This window comes from Ptychodera flava, chromosome 21, assembly GCF_041260155.1.
Source record: "Ptychodera flava strain L36383 chromosome 21, AS_Pfla_20210202, whole genome shotgun sequence".
NCBI classification, from domain to species: Eukaryota; Metazoa; Hemichordata; class Enteropneusta; family Ptychoderidae; genus Ptychodera; species Ptychodera flava.
The window spans coordinates 12,093,026-12,114,180 of record NC_091948.1 but is presented as its reverse complement, the minus strand read 5'-3'; the positions used below and the strand labels follow the sequence as shown (position 1 = coordinate 12,114,180).

Genomic DNA, 21,155 nt, shown 5'->3' with positions numbered 1-21,155 from the left:
TGTGAAAAATAGTAAAGAATGAGCTACAAAATCACTATCAATTTTAAGTTGCAGGTAGAGTAAGTTTGTAACTTTGTTTAAAATACTATAAAAATATTAGAAAGTGAGCAACCAGCTGAAAGTCAAGGAGACCTATAACTTGTACACTACTCATATCATTAGCATCTCATTGTCGGCTACATGGACTGTGTGCCAAAAATATGCCTTTTTTGAACAATTTTCACCAAGACAAAGCTTCAAGTACGGTGGTAACAGTGCTTTAGAAAGGAAAGGAAAGGTACAGCAATGAAATTAAAACCAGACTCGAGGGTTATAGTTTACTGATGGAATTATCAGGATTATAATAATATAAATTTTGTTGGTCACACATTTACTTGCAAAACAAACATGCAGTGTCACTGTATGCATGCAAGAAAGTTCTGTGAGAACACAAATGTGTCTGTGATAGATGCATGACCGTAGCATTATGGTGAACACTGGGCCAACAGCCTGGTGACCTTTGAACTTTGAAACCAGACCCAGTTTACATGCAGGTGATACATTAACCCCCCTGTAGATCTTGGCAGACGTCATTTCTGCAGCAATGTCGGCTGGTATCTCAGAGGAGAAGAGGACCGATCCTGACAGTCAGCCTGATGGTAATGTCACAGTCATCCCTGAATATGGCTGGCAAGTGTCACTGGATTATGAATTCCCAGAAAAACGAGGGCCAATACGAATGCTGCGGTTGCAACAAATCATGAAACTGACTCCCATGTTTGTTAGGTAATTATAAACCAACCTAATACAGGTGTTGTTTAACCTAGCCCTGCCATATCAATATCACAGTACGTGTATGTACAGTACTGACTTGAGTCGTCAACCAACCTGTGAGGACCAGACTGGCAATAATGAGGCAAATTACTTGTACATCCATTAATGCAGGTTTAGGTAGCAAAGTTTTCAGTGGAAATGACTCTGACCAGTAAGGCAATGTATACAGTTTCTTGTTCAGCTGAGACCAGGCTTCTCTGATCAGAAATGCAATTACTTAGATTCTGACCTGAAATGTCAATACTTTGGTCAGCATATAGCTAAAAACTAAGGATTGTGTCTGCAGTCTGCTTAATCGTAAGAGCAAACCAGAAAATGACCAATCCATTGAAAATTTCAATAGGATATGAGCTGGTAGTTTATTTTCCTGTTTTTAATGTTTTGTTTATGTTTCATTACATGCCAAAGACTTATCTAACCTATAGAAAAATGTCAATACTTTGATAGCTAAAAACTAGGATTTTGCCTGCAGTCTGCTTATGCTTTGACTGCTGTAATTTTCCCATCAAAATTTTATTGCAATGTTTACCAAATTTTATGAATGTTTCTGTAAGTTGTTTCATAATTTTTTACCAAATGGATATCACATTTCATCAGCTACAGTTTTTTATCAAATTTTAGCAAAAATCAGAAAAAAATTGACTGTGGTATATTTTATAAAGGTGACAAAAATTGACTTTGGCGCTAAAATGGTTAATCGGAGAGAGACCATAAAATGACCAATCTTGAAAAATTCAATAGGATGTGAGCTGGTAGTTTATTTTCCTGTTTTTAATCTTTTGTTGTGTTTTTCTACATGCCAAAGACAAAACCTTCCTTATATTCTTTCACTATGTGAATTGAAACATTTTGGAAAACGTGCCTTTTTAACTTCGCTAAAAAAATGATTCACATGTATGAAACCATTAAAAGTGTGCAATTCTTGCCCAAAAAGTTGACATGCTTGTTTACAAAGTTTACAGAGAATAAATCATATCTTTGTAAATGACAAAAAAGCTCCAGTTCTGAACAGCACCCTCACAAGACCCTATGAAACAATTCCTCGAAAAGGTGCTTTTTGTCACGATGAATATTGGAGGCAGCAAATTTGCTGTACTCAACCATAATTTTGATTTTTCTAAAGGATGTTTATGACATACATGAAGCTCAAACGGCAGGGAAAGAGACCTCCTATTGATGCTATGAACCCACTTGAATGGAAACCTGTTTATGGTAAGTTACCAGTAATTAAGAAAATGTTTTCCCAATCATCGATAATTGGCAACATGAAATTCATGCCACTTCTGGTGGTAAAATGGTAGAAGTGACATCCTGTTTATGAATACTGATTCACAATCATATTGTTTTGTATATTGGTCTGTACGAAATCACTGAATCAACCAAGGGGTATATCAAACTTGTGAAGTAAAAATTGTGATTTTTTTTTCACTCTGTCAAAAGTCAATAAACAGATTGTTTCCCAGGTAGCAAAGGATATCATATAGCTCTGATACCAAATCCCGGTCCAATTAGTGACTGTCATGGTAGATTTTTCTTCAAAGTAGAAGTGCATTTTGCCTGCATAAGTTTGTGTTCCATCCTCGATTGCCAGGTGTTCCAGTCGGTGGTATTGGCTGTGGTTGTATCAACCGTGGATGGAAAGGGGATTTCTGTCGTTGGTCACTGACACCAGGCATGTACACATATGATATCGTACCAGCCAATCAGGTATGACCTACCAGTGTATCGCTTTTTGAAAGAGAAAAGGAAAAGGTGAAAAAAATGAATTATTGAAATAAGAAAAAGATGCCATGATTGAAAGTTGTATGCAGATTTTGAATGTGAAATTGAATCCATACTTTTGCATCTAAACTTTACCTTAAGCACTATGCATTCAATATTTGATCGCTAATTATTAATTTATAGTCTATTTATAAGACCAAGAAAGTAATTTATTCAATTTGTTTTTGATATTGTAATTTAAAATATGGTTGGTTAACTGTATAAATTATCATATAAAATTGATAACGATAATATTGTGAGGAAATAATACTATATTATCAGATATTCAAATTTGCTTTGATATCAATATTGAATTTCATGAACAAAATGCAAAATTATCAATTTTAATGAAATTTACTGTCACGATGTGCTTAAACTTTTGAAACCTGCATTGTAACTCGATATCTTTATCTGTGTATTTCTGTAAGTTCTCAGTATGCATTCAAAAGAATGGAAAGACCACATACTCACAAGTGTTGTCGCCATCCAGACCGAAAGAGTTACGGCACTGGAATTGGTCTTTCCCAGGCAAACATGCAAAATACCATGCTCTGTATCCCAGAGCATGGACAGTGTATGAGCTCTCTGGTCAGAATGTCACACTGGTGTGTAGACAGATCTCACCAATATTTCTTCATGATTACAAAGTAAGTGATGGAGAGGATTTCAGCGATGATTGCAAACTTTAGGTATCAGTTTTGAGGCCAATCTGACAAATATTTTCTCGTTTCCCCTGATTACAAAAAAAATATCTGCAAAGACAGCATATTTAATATAAATAGCATGAATTATTTTTTTAATATACTGTACTGGTATCTGAAATCAAGATTGCTATTTAACTTCCTTTGAATTCTTTTCATGATACTTAGTTGATTTAATAATTAAAAGTAAAACTTTAACAAGTGTTTGCTGAGCTCAGAAACTGCAGGGTGTTGGATTGCAGTCACCCCAGGATAATCTGCCAGACATTACGCCAAGCCTATTAGTACTAGTATATTCCTTTCTTTTATTTCATTAAACTTTATGTTATGATTAAAAGTATATTTATGTTTTACTAGGATACAAGTTTACCAGTCGGTGTATTTGTCTGGGAAATCCATAATAAAAATGATGAACCGATAGACGTCACTATTATGATGACGTGGCAAAATGGCACGGGTGAACGCACAGATAAGTCTGGTGACAGATGGAACGAGCCATTCACACATGATGGAAAAACTCAAAAAGACTTTCAAGTTCATGGTGTTTTGTTACATGCTGCACACCCTACAATGAAATGTACCATGGCAATATCCGCAGCTTGCAAGGTTTGTGTCAATATAAATCAGTCACAACGATCAGTCACTGAAAGTGAAGCATGAATTGAACAGCAAACGTCCCTCTGCCTATAGCACACATTTTTTGAAACCAACATATTTGACTGTCGATCTTAGTCTACACTCTATGGAGCAGGTGATTCTTACATTTTCAATCATGTAGATATTGGAAGTCCTCATTTAGATATGGTGAGTTTATGATGACATTTTCAATTTTATCTTGGAATATGAAGTTCAGCTGTGGTCATCAATATAAGTTATGCACTTTGAAAAGAATTTCAAAATGGAGATCTTGACCTTTTTTAAAAAATTAATCATTTTTACTTCAATAGAATGGTGTTAAAATAAGTCACAAGACTCACTTTGATCCCTATGGTGATGGCATGGAATTATGGGAAGATCTTGTCAAAGATGGGGAACTTGACTCCCCTGAAGGTGAGAAATTATTTTCATATCTAAAAACTGTAAAGATATTTTTAAATCTGTATGATCAATTTTGTATAAAGTTTGTATTATAATTACAACCACTGACTTTTTTGCAATCATACCCTTAATATAAAAGTGAGAAGCTTGGTTTTGAATAGAATCATTTGTGAATATACATGCATTAAGAAACATTTGCTTTCCTGATGGGGTGCATGTAGGAGCAAGTAGGAAAACCAGGGAAGGCAAAGCAACATCAGCGGCAGTGGCAGCAAAATGTCATGTCAATGGTGGAGGGAAGACAGACAACATCGAGTTCTGTCTGGCATGGGATATGCCAAACATACACTTTGGAGGAAAATCAAAGTCTTATTCAAGGTACAAGTTTAACAATATCTCCTTTACCTCTTTTGGTTTTACATTTTCACATTTTCTAGTCAAAATTATTTCATCTTTTGAAAACCTGTATTAGTTTTTTCTTAGTTTATGTATTCTTTATTTTAGCTATTTTCTTATTTATTGATTTACAAGAAATATCGTTCCGTCTATGCACTTAAAGTACTTCTAACATGTACTAGGCATTCACATAATTCAAAAGAAGACTAGAGTTTGAAATATTTTGACAAGTATGTTGATTTTAAAAATTGAACAGTTTGTTGTCTATAATTATTTTTTTGCAAATTACTTGTCAAAGGAGATACACATGCTGGTTTGGCAAGGATGGTAGTGCAGCGCCCTCATTGTCCAGTTATGCATTAAATGAATATCAGGAATGGGAAAGGAAGATAACAGAATGGCAGGACCCCATTTTGAAATGCAAGTAAGTGATTGAACAATGTCAGCATGTTACCAAATTATTTCTCCAGAACCACTACATTTGTAGAAAATTCATGATGTAATAATATGGCTCTGAGTCTAATTAAAACTTGTACAAATTTTGTGTATTAATTTCTTAAAATGTTTGTATTGTGCTCAGAATTTGACTCTGATATAATAATATACGTTGGTCTTGAATGAAAATACATTCTGTAAGCTTAGAAATTTCATAAATACAAAATCAACCATGACTATTTTTTGAGTTTCAAAGTTTTTAAAATTTTACGATTGTTGCTCGGTACCTTGGTCAGTTTTGCCCAGGTAACCTGGTTACCTGCAGTTTATCAATGGTTGTAAAACAAGGCAATGTATTCATTCAATATCAAATAAATTTTAATTCTTCAATTTGGATTCACAGATCACTGCCAAGTTGGTACAAGTCAGCTTTGTTCAATGAACTCTATTACATTTCTGATGGAGGTACGGTGTGGATCGAAGCTAATGATGAGACCATTGGTATTATGAAATCAAAAGAACCAATGCCATCAGTTGTCAAAGAGTATGGTAGATTTGCATATCTTGAAGGTAACAAAACTTGTCTATGAAGTATTTCGTTTTTGACTGGTAAATCAATATATATAAACCCTTTAGCAAAACCTAACTGATGACAATTAACGGCTCAAACTCATCACTATCAACTTTGATTGTTGAACTGTCTTAAGGCTCAGAGTTGGAGCTTGAGGTTGAGATTACAATAACATATTGGTCATTTGTTGCAAAACTTATTTATTGATTTATTGATTAATTGATTATATATTATTTATTTCAAGGAAGACCAACAAGAACAAGTACCATTTACAGGCTCCATAAAATAGGAATTAAAAATACATAAAGTACAATAAAACGATAAAACGATAAGCAGCACACAGACGACTAAATATATGAAACCATTAAAAATATCTACAATTTTAAGACTGACATTCTGACCAGGCGGCTGAAACTTTGATAAGATGAGGTAATATCAATGTGGGGTTGGAAATGCACAATTCATTTAAAGTAACCACACATCAATCAGAGATTGTATAAATTATTATTTTCATATAGAAGAGTGGCGTGAAAGAAGTTACATATTCTACCAAACATGAATATTTTATGACAAGATAATTATTGCCAGGCAAGAATGCTGAAGCATTATGAAATAATTATCGCTTTCACCAAGTTCTACATCTATGATATTATACTAGCAGAATTAAATTCGAGAAAGTCTTTACACAAAATGGTCACGTAATTCTGAACTGATTTTGTTCATTCTGTTCTTTAGGTCATGAATATAGACTTTACAACACCTATGATGTTCATTTCTATGCGTCGTTTGCCTTGGTCATGTTATGGCCCAATATACAACTCAGCCTGCAGTATGATATAGGTGAGTATTTGCCTGGTGACTGACACTGATCAGAAGACCATATGCGACTGTGGGACTGTATTTTGTTGGCAGCGGAGTAGTACCGGTACTCAGTAACGGTGACTAAATGGTGATTTACCTCATCTAATTTGTAAATTGTGCAAATGTAATATGATCAATTTTGGCTTGACTTTGATGATTACCGCAGATCATAAATTCTTCATTTTTTGTGTATACTTTGTTCCCAAATGTATGAAAGTATAAATTGTGGCCAATGGGTTAAGTGACTGAGAAATGTTGTAGCTGAATGGCAATTTTGAAATGATTAACTAATACATGCATTACAGTTATCTTTTGCTATGCAATACAAGATGTGAGGTACATGAACATATTTCACACTGATAATGGATCATTAGCTTAAAACTTTGATACCAAAACAATGCTCATTATACCATAATTTGCATAAATGGATACTCAGTCCACCTTACATCTTGCACCACAGACCCTCATGAAAATTCATATGAGAGTCTATGCTGGCACAAAGACTCTCTAGCCAGCCAATAAGCTACAACTTCAAGGCATTGTTTGTCAGTTTCGTATTTTGCGAATTATAGCAGATTCTGGAAAATTAAAAATACAGTCAATGTGGTGCCCACTGTGTGTGTCACAATAAAAATTTAAGCATATAGGCCCACATATCTTAGATTTCAGCCAGTGGTTCTGAGAAGATAACCACAGGCAGGCATCATAGCAACTCAAGGGTGATCTAGTTTGTAATAGTTTTGTTAAAATATTTGTTGACCTTGAGTATATAGATAATATTTGACTCAACTTCATCATAATTGGGAACAAAACATATTGTAACATTGATTACAAATTAAATAATTATACAGCTCATCATCAGATCAAATGTTAGCTAGCAGTATTAAAGATGTTGGTAAATCTTACAATATCAATATATGCTTTCTTTGACTTTAATGTTTTCTTGAATGTTGTTTGATTAGCATCTACAATTCCTGAAGAGGATACGGAAACCAGGACAGAGTCTGCCAATGGCAAAACAAGCATAAGAAAGACGGCAAATTGTGTTCCACATGACATTGGAGACCCAGGTAAGAATTCAACCATGAGCTCATAAAATATGTGCTCTCCGTATAATTCACATTGTCCATATATGGTAAAGGAGCATAATTTGCATTAACCATATATGGTTAAAGAGCATAATTTGCATTGTCCATACATGGTAGAAGAGATTTATCAGTTTGGCACTGATATATTTTTTCAGTCTTGGAGAAACTCAGTGGTTGGCTACGATGACTGAATTGCTTGACCTATTTGCCTCAAATTACCTGTTAACAGGTCACAATTACCATAGATAACAATGGATATTGGTTTAAAAAGGAGAACTTATTATTGAAAGTAGCTTTCTGGTTACTTGATTACAAAAAGTTGTATGTGTCGCAGTGACTCTTACAAAGCTGCTTTTTAAAAATGCTACACTGAAAAAATTCGGTATAAAGCAAACTTCCAGTGTTTTTATTCTGTTTATGAATTTGCAGTATACTTCCAAAATCATGTTGAGGTACCTTAATTCTGTTCAACTTAATTGTCAACACTGCATGTGTGTGTAGGTGTGTGGAATGTCCCAGTGTTGAAAACTGAATTTTATAGTCGTTATAGTACTCTTCTTTTTTGAACTTGGTGACAAACTTGATCCCACCTTTTTTTACAGAGGACGAACCCTGGCTGAAAGTCAATGCATACCATTTCCATGACACTTCAGACTGGAAAGATCTAAATTTAAAATTTGTCCTTCAAGTCTATCGAGATTATTTCTGTTTGAAGGACATGGAATACCTTCAAAGAATGTGGCCTCAAGTCCAGGTAAAAACTTAATACAGTGTTTATTGGATTTTTTCACATTATTATTTTTGTATTTTGTTTATAACTTGACGTGTTTGAAACAAACTTAAATCATATTTTACAATGAGAATATTTATATTGAAGTCAAAATCTGTCAGAGAACGTAGGTCTAACACAAATTCAACATTTTCATAGCTGCCATGTTGGCTAAATAACTCTGACGTTCACGGTGACGGCAGTTGCCCAACTTTCTCTCTAAAGATCAAATTTTTCTATTGGAAACCATCAACAGGGCCAACCAACCATGGAAGTAGCAGGGTTGAGGCAAAAGTGATTATTCAGATAAAGATCATTAAGTTGTTTTAGATTCGTACTTTTCTTGCTTTAGTAAGTATTAACTTCAAAAATACACCAAGGAATAAATTTATGAGTAATAAAGGATAAAATATTTTTACATTTAAATTTTACAGGCAGTGATGAAAACAGCTTTGTCATGGGACACAGACGGTGATGGTATCGTTGATAATTCTGGATATGCTGATCAGACTTATGATATCTGGGTCATGACTGGAGCAAGGTAATCACCTACAAATACACATGAACTTTGTCTCAAGTGATTCTCATGATGATCATATGAGCCCAATATATGACCCAACAAATCAACTATTTGCAAGTATTTCAAAATCTCTGGCTGTTAACTGTAAGGTTCCAAACACGCAGAAAATTATTGCATTGGATTCCTGAATGTGTGACAATCATGCGCTTTGTTATATCTATATATTACCTTATCAATCAGATATTGGTCAGGAGGATTATAACAGTTCTTTACATGATTGATGGGGTGTATTTTCTACTTGTCAAAGACCACAGCAGACATTGGAATATTGGTAATTCAACATCCGTGTATATCTAAGATCTCCCTTTACTCATATTTTTTCAGTGCCTATTGTGGTGGTCTGTGGTTGGCAGCTCTCAGAATGACCATTGAGATGGCAAAGCTCTTGAACCATGATGAAAAGTTTCAAGAATATTCAGAAATCTTGGCGAAAGCCAAGGCGTCTTATGAGAAAAAGCTTTGGAATGGTAAGACCAGGCAGTGCCATATCTTAACCCTTTCAGCAACATGGTTTGGCCCAAACCCATTGTTATTAATGGTGATTGTAGACCTGGAGGTGAACAGGTTAAATTTATGGTGCAACAATTAATGCCCAAATTGCAAATCCATACCTTCACTGTTACATCAATCATTCTTTTCTCCAATTTTTGAATCTTACAATGGTAATAATCTACTTATGTCTATTATGTCTATCTCAAAAGTGGCCTAAACTTTTGCTCAAACTTTCCTCAGAAAAACTTTTCAGTCGTTCTCTTTAAAAATCAAGAATAAAAAAATCAGGGGTGACGTGCACATTTTGGTACCACAGAAATAAATTACCTTAAATTTACTGATATTTGATTTTCAAAGTGGCTGCTGTCCCTGTGTTAACTCTCTGGGAAAATATTAAATTTCTGACAATGAAAATCTATTTACTCCGAGAGCTTCAAAATGAGCAAAGTTCACATATTGGTACAGACTCTTTTTATTTTGTTTATTGTAATATGATATATTTACCTTCTTTCAGGCAAGTACTACAACTACGACAGCAGTGGTAAAAGTTACAGTGATAGTATCATGTCTGACCAGGCAGTGGGACAATGGTTTCTGAAAGCTTGTGATCTAGTATCGGACAACGATGAAGTTTTCCCAAAGGAACACGTACAAAGTGCTCTGAAAACAATCTATGATGTTAACGTGATGGGTTTTGAGCAAGGCACCATGGGAGCTGTCAATGGAATGCGGCCTGATGGGAAGGTTGACACCACCAGTTTCCAAGCCGAGGAGGTCTGGACTGGGGTGACATACGCAGTGGCTGCAAGCATGATTCAAGAGGTGTATAAATTTGACATTCTTTCTTTTGGAAGTTGTGAAAAAAATTTGTGAACTTGAACATCACTGGACCAGAATTCATTACAAATACAATCAGGCTATCCCAAGGGGCCCTCCCCAGCTTTATGACACGGCATGACCCCCTAAGATTATGATGATTTCTATAATTATTCACTGCAATCCTCCTAATCCTCAGTCATGCTGAAATATTTTAAACATGTTAATTGTCATGATACCTTTTTTACATATTCACTGTTGATGTGTTACAAATATGATAAACTTCTCTTCAAGTTGTTTCATGCATTCCAAACCGTGTCAACTTTACTTGACGGTATAAATTGAAATTCTATTAGAATTTGTTGAAACCTTATAATTATGCCTCAAAAATTTCCATAGTTCTTGGCTGGCTGTTATCACCCTTTGTTATTTTGTCTGCTTTATCAGACTTTCGATCATCTATCTGTTAAGGTAGAACACGCCTCAGGGACAGATATTTGGACTCTCTTATAATACTTTTACAATTCCTTTCTGCTATACCACTTGTGGGGGTTCACTTTAAAGCTCTTGGTGTAAGAAAACTTTTCACCGGTTTAATTTTTCGAAATTGGAAAATTTTATTTTCTCCATCGACAGGGATGGCGGCAATTTTGATAAATAACGGTAAATCTTGGGTTATTATTTTCTCTGTATCAAAATTTGCACGAACTGAACTTTTGTACGTTTTTCATCTCTGCTCTTGTCTCACATTGACAGGGCATGTTGGACGAAGCCTTCAAGACTGCTAGTGGAGTGTATGAGACATGCTATCAAAGGACAGGGCTTGGATTTCAGACACCAGAGGGCTACTTTGCCAAATCATGTTACAGATCACTGGGTTACATGCGACCGCTGGCAATATGGGCCATGCAATATGCATTAGAGAAGTTTGGTCACCTCAAATAGACATTTGAACATGCATTTGATGATCTTTTCACTATCACTATATTTTCTTGTACAGAGGTGACATTGCTATGGAAACAATTCAATAGCACCATGCACTCATTCAGATTGTATGGGAAGTACACCAGAACATTTATTTCCAACTTTGCATCATTATCAGCTGGTTCAACTATTTTATCCAAATTCCCTGTAAGCACATCCACACTCACTATTGATACACAATGGGTTTAGGACATTATACATATAGGTGAATCGGTTAAAACTTAGAAGTGACAGAAATGTCGACAGACACACCTCAGTACTTATATCAGACATTCAAACAAAAAATGTTGGTGCTGCTTGAGATTTGATGTGCACAGGGCTACAGTTTGACGTTTCATGCAATCAGTTCAAAACTGCAAAACTTCAGCAAAATACCTGTTCCACGTAACCCTTTGAGTGCCATAATTTTCCTGCCAAAATTTCAGTGCAACACTTTACAATTTGTTATGCCTTTTTATGTCATATTTTTATAGTTGTAGAATGTACCGATATGATTTCCTATTGGCTACAGTTTTTGATCAAAATTTCTGAAAAAAGTGAAAAAAAATATTGTGGCTTGATAAGCGTGATAATGAGAGGGAATAGTCAGCTTTAACCTGTAATGAAGTTTTTTCATTGCATAGAAAATATTGTCGGTATATTTTTCTTTTCTTCTTCCTACTGTATGCTTACGTACAAATTCTTACTTGGCCTTACAATCACATGTGCAACACAATGCAATGGTATTGCTGATGGATGGAGAGAATTCAACTGTCAGCAATTGCATTGGACACAATGCACATCAACTTGGTGTTGATCAAGTCGAACGCTAGGCAAATTTCATCATTATAATCCACACCATGACATGAATTTTTTTGGAGCAGAACAAGAAGCTATTTTACAATAGAACAAATATACTGGAAAGTGCTTCACGGTTTAGTCAAACAGCACATGAAGCCTTAAAGAATTTACACATTTGAAAACAGTACTTTTCTTTACAATGAGTACATTTATTTGAATATATTGTATAATGTTATGGCTGCAACTACATGCTGAGTGTACATGAGATTATATGATATCATACTGTCAAAATAAAAATACATCTCATACAGTTGTTTCTTCTTCCATGCTGTGACCAAAACAAAATAGTATCTGCATTTACAAACATATCAAAAAAATTCCCCGTAATCTCTCAGCGTTTTCACTTAACTATAGGTCTGTCAGAGTGATCACTGTTCACAAAATTGCATCAAGTTAAAATTGTATAAACACTTATTCAAAGAAATTTCAGAAAATGCCCTCTGTTTAACAAACTCAATTGTATTTGCCATCGGTGATGTAACTAAATTTTTTCTGTCAAAAGCATAATCAAAATTTTTATAACACATTTACAAGAAAAATAATGATACACATGACATCATATACAGTGTCAGATTGTGCCAAAATCTAAGGAATAACTTGTAAATAAGTTCAAAGTTACAATACTGTGGGTCAAAATAAACGGTTTAGATGTGTAAGCAGGTTTATTTGCAAACTGCATTCTCTGCATTTGTCCAATTGTATCGTACATGCAAGTTTATGGATAAAGTTTCATATAACGTTCTTTGATCGGCATTCCTTTGAATAATAGCTGTTTGTATTCATAAAAGAGGGGGTATTCACTCACATCACAGAGACAGTTGGAGTTAAAGCTCCTCATACAGAATCCATGATGTTCAATTTGCCCTCCCCTCATTTCTTGAACATATATTTGCCACCCCTATCTGTACTTTGGTATAATCCGGTCATCTTTAATGTAGGTCATCGGACTTTCTAATTGGAGTTCTAAAGTACAGAAAAGGTTGACTATCATATCATCTGCAATACAGTTTCAAACAATGATAATTCCACAGTACAGGCAAAGTACATCTACAATGTAAATCTACCTATTGTTTTTTTAAGTACCTCGGAGTATATATACCCATTAACAATAGCAATTCAAATCCTGTTCCCAAGTTAAAAAAACCAACAATAGTATTAATTCCTTTTCAGAGATCATGTATGCATATAAATATCAAAAACAAAGAGATTATTTTACTCAAAGGAAAAAAACGCAGAAAATTTGAATTCACTCTTGTTCGCTTTCCACTAGATTTTAATAACAGTCATATATGGATTTCAAAACCAGAAAAATTGTGACAAGCAAACGGTAAAGTATCATTCAATGAAAAATTTCCAGGAGCTGTTGTTTGTATTGCTTTCCTGGCTTTTTTCTCTCAACATTCATTAAAATTATTTTCATTTTAGTATATACTCTTTGTTCAAATATGTTATAAGATAAAGGATGCAATTCTTCTTAATCAGAAATAGACATTTACAATAAATTGAGAGCACAGTGCTAGATACATAACTGTACAAAACAGGGGGAAAATATATCACAGAAGTGAAACATTGTTCACCCTGAAAGCCATCTTGGGTATTGCCTAAATCAAGACGCAGGAAGTTCGTGAGATTATTCAACTTTTCTAGGGAGGGGTGATTGGATAAAAGAGGGAGTCACTTGGTCACAATCTATGAAGAGCTGAAAAATGGTGCTAATATTTGAATTGTTTTCAAAAAATAATCTTGGACATCAAAAATAGTTGGTATTTGAAATGAGTTTTTGAAATTCTACGGTACATGTTCTGTATAATTTCTATCCCTACATGTGTTGATAATCTACACTGAGACGATACCATGAAACATGGCTACAATCTTGAATATTTCACTATCTGGAATTTTTTTGTTTCTTCGGTAACTCTGAAGTCACTCAGTCTGGCCCTAGGTCTAACAACAACTCTACTTCTGCTCTATATTAATATAAGAACACACGTTATGGACAACCTGACTACATCAAAATTGTCATTTCTGCCACAAAAAATTGCAGCCACACAAGTTTTAAAAACACTTTCATTGAGTATATATTAAGTTGATATGAAAGATTTTCCTGACACTCTCACACAGGCAAGTCACAATCAAATTTTATTCAGAAACATTTTTGACACTATCTGCTTCTTATCTGAGTAAGAAGGGCTTTATCACATGATTAACAAATTCCACAGCAACAATTTAGCCACCAAAATCTCACTCAATACAAATAGCTATCATATATCTTTTGCATGGTTGCAATGGCCTCTCCCACATCTTTGTACTTTTATTGATCCCACAATGCTTTGCTAAATTGAGTATTATCAGTACCCTACCACTGTGTAAGGGAAGTTACAAAAGTCTGTTCATTACATTATTTTTCTTCACATGTAACAACATTAGTCAGTGTAACTCCTTGAAGAAACCTAGTTAGTACTGCTTACGAATTGCCTAAAGTCATGTTTATTTCTCATAGCATGACCAGATCTCTTGCTAAACTACATATGACAAAGTGTTTAATGTCTGCTGAGCAAAGAACCTTGGGCTCTGACAATTTTTTCAGTCACTAAATAGTATTGTATCAGATGCTGCATAAACATCTCAAATTTTACAACTGAAAGCCCAATTACGTTTGTAACTGCAGCCCTGACTTCTGTCATCATTTTTATCATCTTTGCCTGGCTAGATGGAGTTCAATACAGGACAGGGAATTAGAAGCATTCCGGGAGTCCGGCCACAATAGTCAACTTGAGTATTAAATGAGAGATTTGTCGACTTGTTTGCATTATAAGTGATGATGAAATGGACATTATCTCAAATTCATCCTTTAACCTTTCCAAAACACCCTGGATCTTCAAAAGTTTGGCTGTACTTTGTGCATTGCATACACTGCTGTTTGTTTCAAGTGTACAAATTGTTAGGCAGATGACAGCTTGGGGGTGGGGGGGGGGGAGTTGGTTGGTTAAAAAATGTCTCTCTTTAGAGGGATGTACATTGCCTAAAATTTGAAGGCGTCATTTGAATGCTTCTGTGTTTCTACATACATAATCAGAATGAGGAGTGGTACAGAATAAGGCACGCACTTCTAAACTGTCTGCTAATACATTGCAAAGCAGTGAAATGACAACTCCACAAGGAATCTACCTATCTTCATGAATCATTGTCTAACATCAAAGGAAGACATTATTGTCACACTGCTATTCATCCAAGACGTGGTCAATATGGATTTAGCACCCGAAGCAGAATGTCAAAATGCAGATAACAACTCTCAGCAGCTCCAGCAAAATATAATCACCTCATGGTGAGTCAGTATTTGTTGATGTCAAATGAAAAATTAATCACATATTGAAGGTCATTGCAATTTACATATTTGTAGATAATTCCATTTCATACTCTGTCTTAAACTAAACGGTAAACACATTAATTAACGTGAGGAAATTAACTAACAATATGCAACAGATCAAAAGCTGTCAACAAAATGCATACTACAACCATCAACCACCAACAAGTACTCTTTTTTTCTTTAATGATGAAAGAAAATGTAATAATAATATCACTAATAAAGATATTCATTCATCTCCATGACAGCAAAGTATATAACTTCCAAATACAGACCAGTAGAAAATCTCAATTTAAATTTGAGTACAAAACTTTGGATTTGATCTTCTGCAGTTCTGTTTTTTATTGTAACCTGATGAACTCTGACCCCTGTGACCTGTGACATCATGTGGAGACTTGCCACTGAAAGGGGTCAAAGCAGCACCTGCACACTTGTGTGTGACATTTATAGGGAGTCCCGATATCATATGATATACAAGGTTTCTGGCTTACTAGTTCAGTTTGCTCACTTTCAACTGCTAAACTGTATTGACCAAACCTGATAAACGCGGATGTGTAAATACAAAACTAGGAAAAAACTAGCTTCCTATAATTATAAATGCTAATGATATATGTAAGCGAATACCTGTGTGTGTTCACAGTGTTTTGTTATTAATGATAAGCTGGTAAACATTTATGGGGTTCCTGTCATTTTTGTTAGTGATCTTCTCGGTAACCATTAATCCGGCACTTGGGTTTCCACACCATATACTTACAATTCTCATTACTTAATACACTGGCTATACGTGTAAATCAAATCTGCAAGACTACACTAACAGAATTAGTTCAGGAAGACTGCAGCCCAAGCGATATTAACAAAGGAAAAGAAAGGAAAACTGGTTAAGGCTTGTTAATATTGTTTTGTCTTTCCCATCACCTGGTCAAATCAAAGGAAAATACATTTCAAGACCAGACAAATGAATCTGAGCACTTGTGGCAGGATCCGACATGAATTCTAAAAGAGTTAATATCATACATAGAGTGAAAGACATACATTTTGGCACTTTGACATCTATACTACATTGATACTAAACTCAGAAGACATTGCAATGCTATCTACAAAACAATAAAATGAACTCACTGAGTCTATTTACACCAGACTTTGATTCAAACCTGTGCTTTCAAGACAATTGGACTATATTGATTCATTCCACTGTTGGCTCTTGCACAGCAGATGATCACAACCTGTTCAGATTTTTTTCTTTCCATGTGATACTGATTTCTGTTCTGCTATGCTGTTGAGTGGATGAATTCAGCCTCCGGTAAGTACTTCACAATTTATGCCATATCCTGGTGCTTGTGGTCAAAACTTAATGTGTCATTATCACATCGAAGGAACACTTCCATTATACAAGACACTGCTACAAATGTTTGAAAGTTACAGCGCCACCACATGGCCACTTTTGAATATTGAAGAGCAATCTTTTGTCAATTACATGTGTCACAGCATTGACAGATTTGGCCACTGGGGTGCCACCTCAGCATGAGGATCTAACCATGGATTAAGACAGACAGTTTTTAGCACCCTGGATAACACATAAACACAATATACTTTGTGCCATTTTAAAATAACAGCTCCCCCATATGGCCAAATGTGAAAGCTGTTCAGCACCCTATGATAACCTGCATTACAGAAGCAAGAATGATGATGACGAGAGTGCCACCCAGTGTCTTATATCAACCATGAATCAACAGCACCCAGGATAGAGCAAAATACACAATATTCTACAAATGTATTCATTATAATTCTAACACACAAATTCTGAACATGGCTACTGTTTTGAACTGGGCACACATTCCATGAATCTTCTGAGAAACCATTTCAAATTGTCACAGAAGTTCAAACCAGAGTCTTTCATTAAACAATGTACGAGAGGTGTTAAAAAAAATTCAATCAGCAAAATTAATTTTCACACTAGATTGGTGACCTCAATTTACATAAACACTTTTCAAAATGGGTTGATGGGTGGATGGGTGGGTGGGGGTTGAAACAAATAACTAGCATTTCCTTTGCTGAACTTATGTAACAATCAGAGATGACTTCTAGAGTCATTTCCAGGCTCCTTTGAAAAAACAAACACTGGCCCAGTACAGAATGTTGTTTGATAATTACATGACAATCATAAGTTAATTATATATATATGTATATTTTCTGAAATGAAATCATCGGTTAAAATCTCTAATCCATGAGTTTTTTCAAAACTTACCGCCTTCAAACATAGGGAAACTTGCCCTTCAAATCAAAATTCTATCATCTTTATTTTTTTCATTACAAATGAAATGAAATCACAAATCTCACACATCCATGCAGCTTGACTTTTCAAAAATGCACCTGGTAAATGGTTATATATTTTTTTTGTTTCACATGAAAAGTTTGAATATTTAAATATTCATGCAAAACATATATTTCTTAAATGAAGTGAAAGAACTGTACAAGAAAAGCACATACAGTTGTCGGTTCTGTGTGTTCATTATGAAAATTGACATAAGTTTGACAAAAACAACTTGAGTTTTCTGAAAACTTGAACTTGACAAAATTACAGCTGAACTTCACCCCATGTATAGTTCTGCGGACACAGGTCAACTAAAGGATTGTTGGGTTTTATGAAAATATTATTTTTAATAACTGAACTTGAAAAATATGCGATGTCAATCGTATCACTCTGAACAAAAAAGTTCTGATATCACTATTTAACCTATGACCTCATAAAAAGGTCAGGTCACAAAGCGATCTTCTGAATCATTTTTTTCCTGACCAGTAAACAAGTACAAAATCTATGAGTAACAATATAGTCTTGCTAATGACAAGTTCTAATTTGTGTCCACTTTCACTGGAAAATGTTCTGAACATGATTGAGCATGAATGACATTCTTTCGAAATTTGAAAGAAAAATTCTTCATCTTCCTGATTTTGCGAGACTGAAGATGATCGGGCCTATCCTGAATAATTTCACACATCAACACAATCCCAGAGGGTCTCACTACTCATAAAAGCGAGAATGAGGCCCCCTAAGGGAATCAAATTCTTTCCATAGTGGAGTTTGGGCCCACCGTTCTTCAGGTGTGCCTCTGATTTGACCGTGATCTACAAGACTTAACTGTCTAACAATAAATATATGGTGATAGATAAGATACATTAAGCATTCCCTATGGACACCCTGCTGTTGATAGTTTCATTAATTCCATCATATAAACCTGACCACTATTCTGTATAAACCTAATTTATTTGTTGACAATAAAGGTACAATGAGTTCACAGTTTGCCCTTTGTCTTTGTGTTAAAATAAAAAAGTGAAATAGCTCTCTGTTACACTCAGCACTGTGCAAACTGTGGCAATGATGTTTGAGATCGATGTTAGAGAAGGGAATTGTTGGAAAAAAAACAGCCAGAAATCTGAGCAGATAACTGTCACCCTGTTGCTAAAATGGTTTGACCCAAACCCATTATTATCAATGGTGAATGTGAACCTGCTCACTGGGAATGGGGGTGAATGGGTTCATAAGTTGTGTGCACCAGTGAAATAGTTTGTGCTTTGATAATTATCTTCACATTTCCTGTATACCAGGTATGTATTGCCTTTGAGTTGAACAATCTCAAATTATTTCACACAGTCCATTGGGGAGCAAATTGTATAAACATCACTAGCCTGGCCAAAATGTGACACCTTAAACTCCCTGCAGGTGGGTAGACAGTTATTCCTACTCAACCAATGTGGGCTACACTGCGTCACACTCTGTGATGTCAGTGCAGTGAGAACAATTGATGAAATATGTTTTTATCAACCACGAAACAAAACTGCCCGCTGTAAAAACTATGAAATGGCCATTTTCAACTGGTGGTCGAAATTGTTGTTAGTGATGTCATGAATTTGATGATTTCATCAATCAAGGATTTCTGCTCTGTGGCTCTTTTGAAATTAAAACAAAGACTAGAACACATTTGGTGCTAAACTTTGTCCCTGTGTGCAAATATGCTGCGATTTAAGCTGTAATTTCATTCAAGCAATCAAAGGCCACTATTACAAATATTGTAAAAACAGCATAGTGTGCGTCGTTTCTTTTAAATCTATACTGGCTGCCTTTTGAAGAATAATCTAATTCTCAATTCAATCAAACCATTGAAACCAATCATGTCTTTTTGTTTCACTCAAATCAGGTGGTCTTCCATCCCTTCTGTAATTCAAAAAAAACATCTGAACATTTCCAAAAAAAATTAATTCAAAGTTTGAATTTAGAGAAAAATATCGTACAAATCAAGAGATTTTTTAGTAGATACTTTATGAGAGCAGTCAACAGGCATGCAGAAGAAGTGTGTTCACCAATAAATTAATAAAAAGCGCCAGTTATCAAAATAGTATTTATGATATTTGATAGGTTAAACAAAGAGTAAGAGAATTTTAAACATTGATACACTTGTAAACACAATCAACGCAAGTATGTGAGTATTACTAAAATCCTCCTGAACTATTTCATATGAAAGTAACTTGATCTAATTTCTTAATTATATCGCTTTATACTCTATTGACTATGATATTTTTAACTCAATTTTTTTGAAATACTTTTCCCTTGTATAGCATTTACAAAGTTTATAAATTATACAAATAATTTGTGACATACATTTTTTCAGAGTATTTATATCAGCACATATCTGAACCTTTTAAACTATGAGTTGTTCAAGTGGCCCTTGTTTCCCCTGTAACTTCATTTTTTGGAATAATCCTCATAGTGACCTGGAGTGGACCATTCTACATCAAGGGGTAGGGACAGCGTACAGTTACAACGGATATAAAATGTTGGTTAGGCTGCCAGTAATTGAAAATATACTGCTCCAAATTTTGAAATTCAGTCGATGCATTTCCTGTATTGATGTCAGGGTTGCGATGTACGTTCTGTTATGCTGGCAATCATTGCATACATGGAGCCTTTCTCAGAATAAAGAGCTGCCCGAGCTTTTATCACTATGATTCCATCGGGTAGTTATTATTTTCTCTATTTCTCTCTTTCCTTTCAGTCACTGTCACTCTGATCACTGTCGTCGTAGTCGATCCAGTCCACTTCACCCACCATACCTTGCCTCTGTGCGTGCTCGTAAACGGCAAAATGGCAGAACTCGTACTGGTCGGGCGTCTGGATGGTGAACGCTCTCTGTGTTCTCATGCGACGTACTGTGGTGTTTATGTCCACCGTGCCGATGTCATTTAATCTAGCTAAGGAAATGTCCAGTGTGGCAAATGTCCCTTGGAAATGAAGCAGAAAGGGAATGAAGGTCAATGGCAAACACTCCTGAACAAGTCATTGTAAATGACATAGTCCCCTACCTGTAATCTAGGTGATTTGATTAGATGTAAACTGAATTAAAGTCAGTGCACTAATTAAAATGTGTGACTGGTTAGTATAGGTGTAGCACCTTGTCTTTGTGTCAAATTTAAATGAAATTATTCTTGGCATGTCCAAGTTATGGCTCCACCCTGACAAAATATGAACAAAATGGCAACCGGGCAGCCATATTGGATCATATCACATAAAATAATTGATGTGCATATGTAATTCATGGCGTTACGCATTTTTATTGAAATTGGTCCTCGACATATAAAAATTAAAACAAAATG

General features: G+C 35.1%; 2 protein-coding genes across 3 annotated transcripts in view; one reads left to right on the top strand and one right to left on the bottom strand.

Annotated features, from left to right (window-relative positions):
* Positions 1-524: 524 nt before the first annotated feature.
* On the top strand, positions 525-19,188 carry LOC139121414 (non-lysosomal glucosylceramidase-like). Of its 2 annotated transcripts, XM_070686268.1 has the most exons (16): positions 525-765; positions 1,937-2,025; positions 2,405-2,520; positions 3,003-3,221; positions 3,633-3,881; positions 4,223-4,325; positions 4,535-4,691; positions 5,008-5,133; positions 5,548-5,714; positions 6,451-6,555; positions 7,539-7,646; positions 8,267-8,418; positions 8,868-8,974; positions 9,338-9,480; positions 10,020-10,327; positions 11,078-19,188. In XM_070686268.1, the coding sequence occupies exons 1-16, from the start codon at positions 584-586 to the stop codon at positions 11,264-11,266; spliced, it is 2,520 nt and encodes an 839-aa protein (XP_070542369.1). In that variant the 5' UTR covers positions 525-583; the 3' UTR covers positions 11,267-19,188. The 2 variants fall into 2 exon arrangements, with proteins under 2 accessions (XP_070542369.1, XP_070542370.1); XM_070686269.1 differs by lacking the exon at positions 3,003-3,221.
* The window catches only part of LOC139121415 (tyrosine-protein phosphatase non-receptor type 9-like), a 68,526-nt gene continuing 59,644 nt past the window's right edge, over positions 12,274-21,155 (bottom strand). The window contains exon 10 of the mRNA XM_070686270.1: positions 12,274-20,783. Within this exon, the coding sequence (XP_070542371.1) occupies positions 20,554-20,783 (230 nt within the window). The 3' untranslated portion in view covers positions 12,274-20,553. The remainder of the gene's footprint in view (positions 20,784-21,155) is intronic.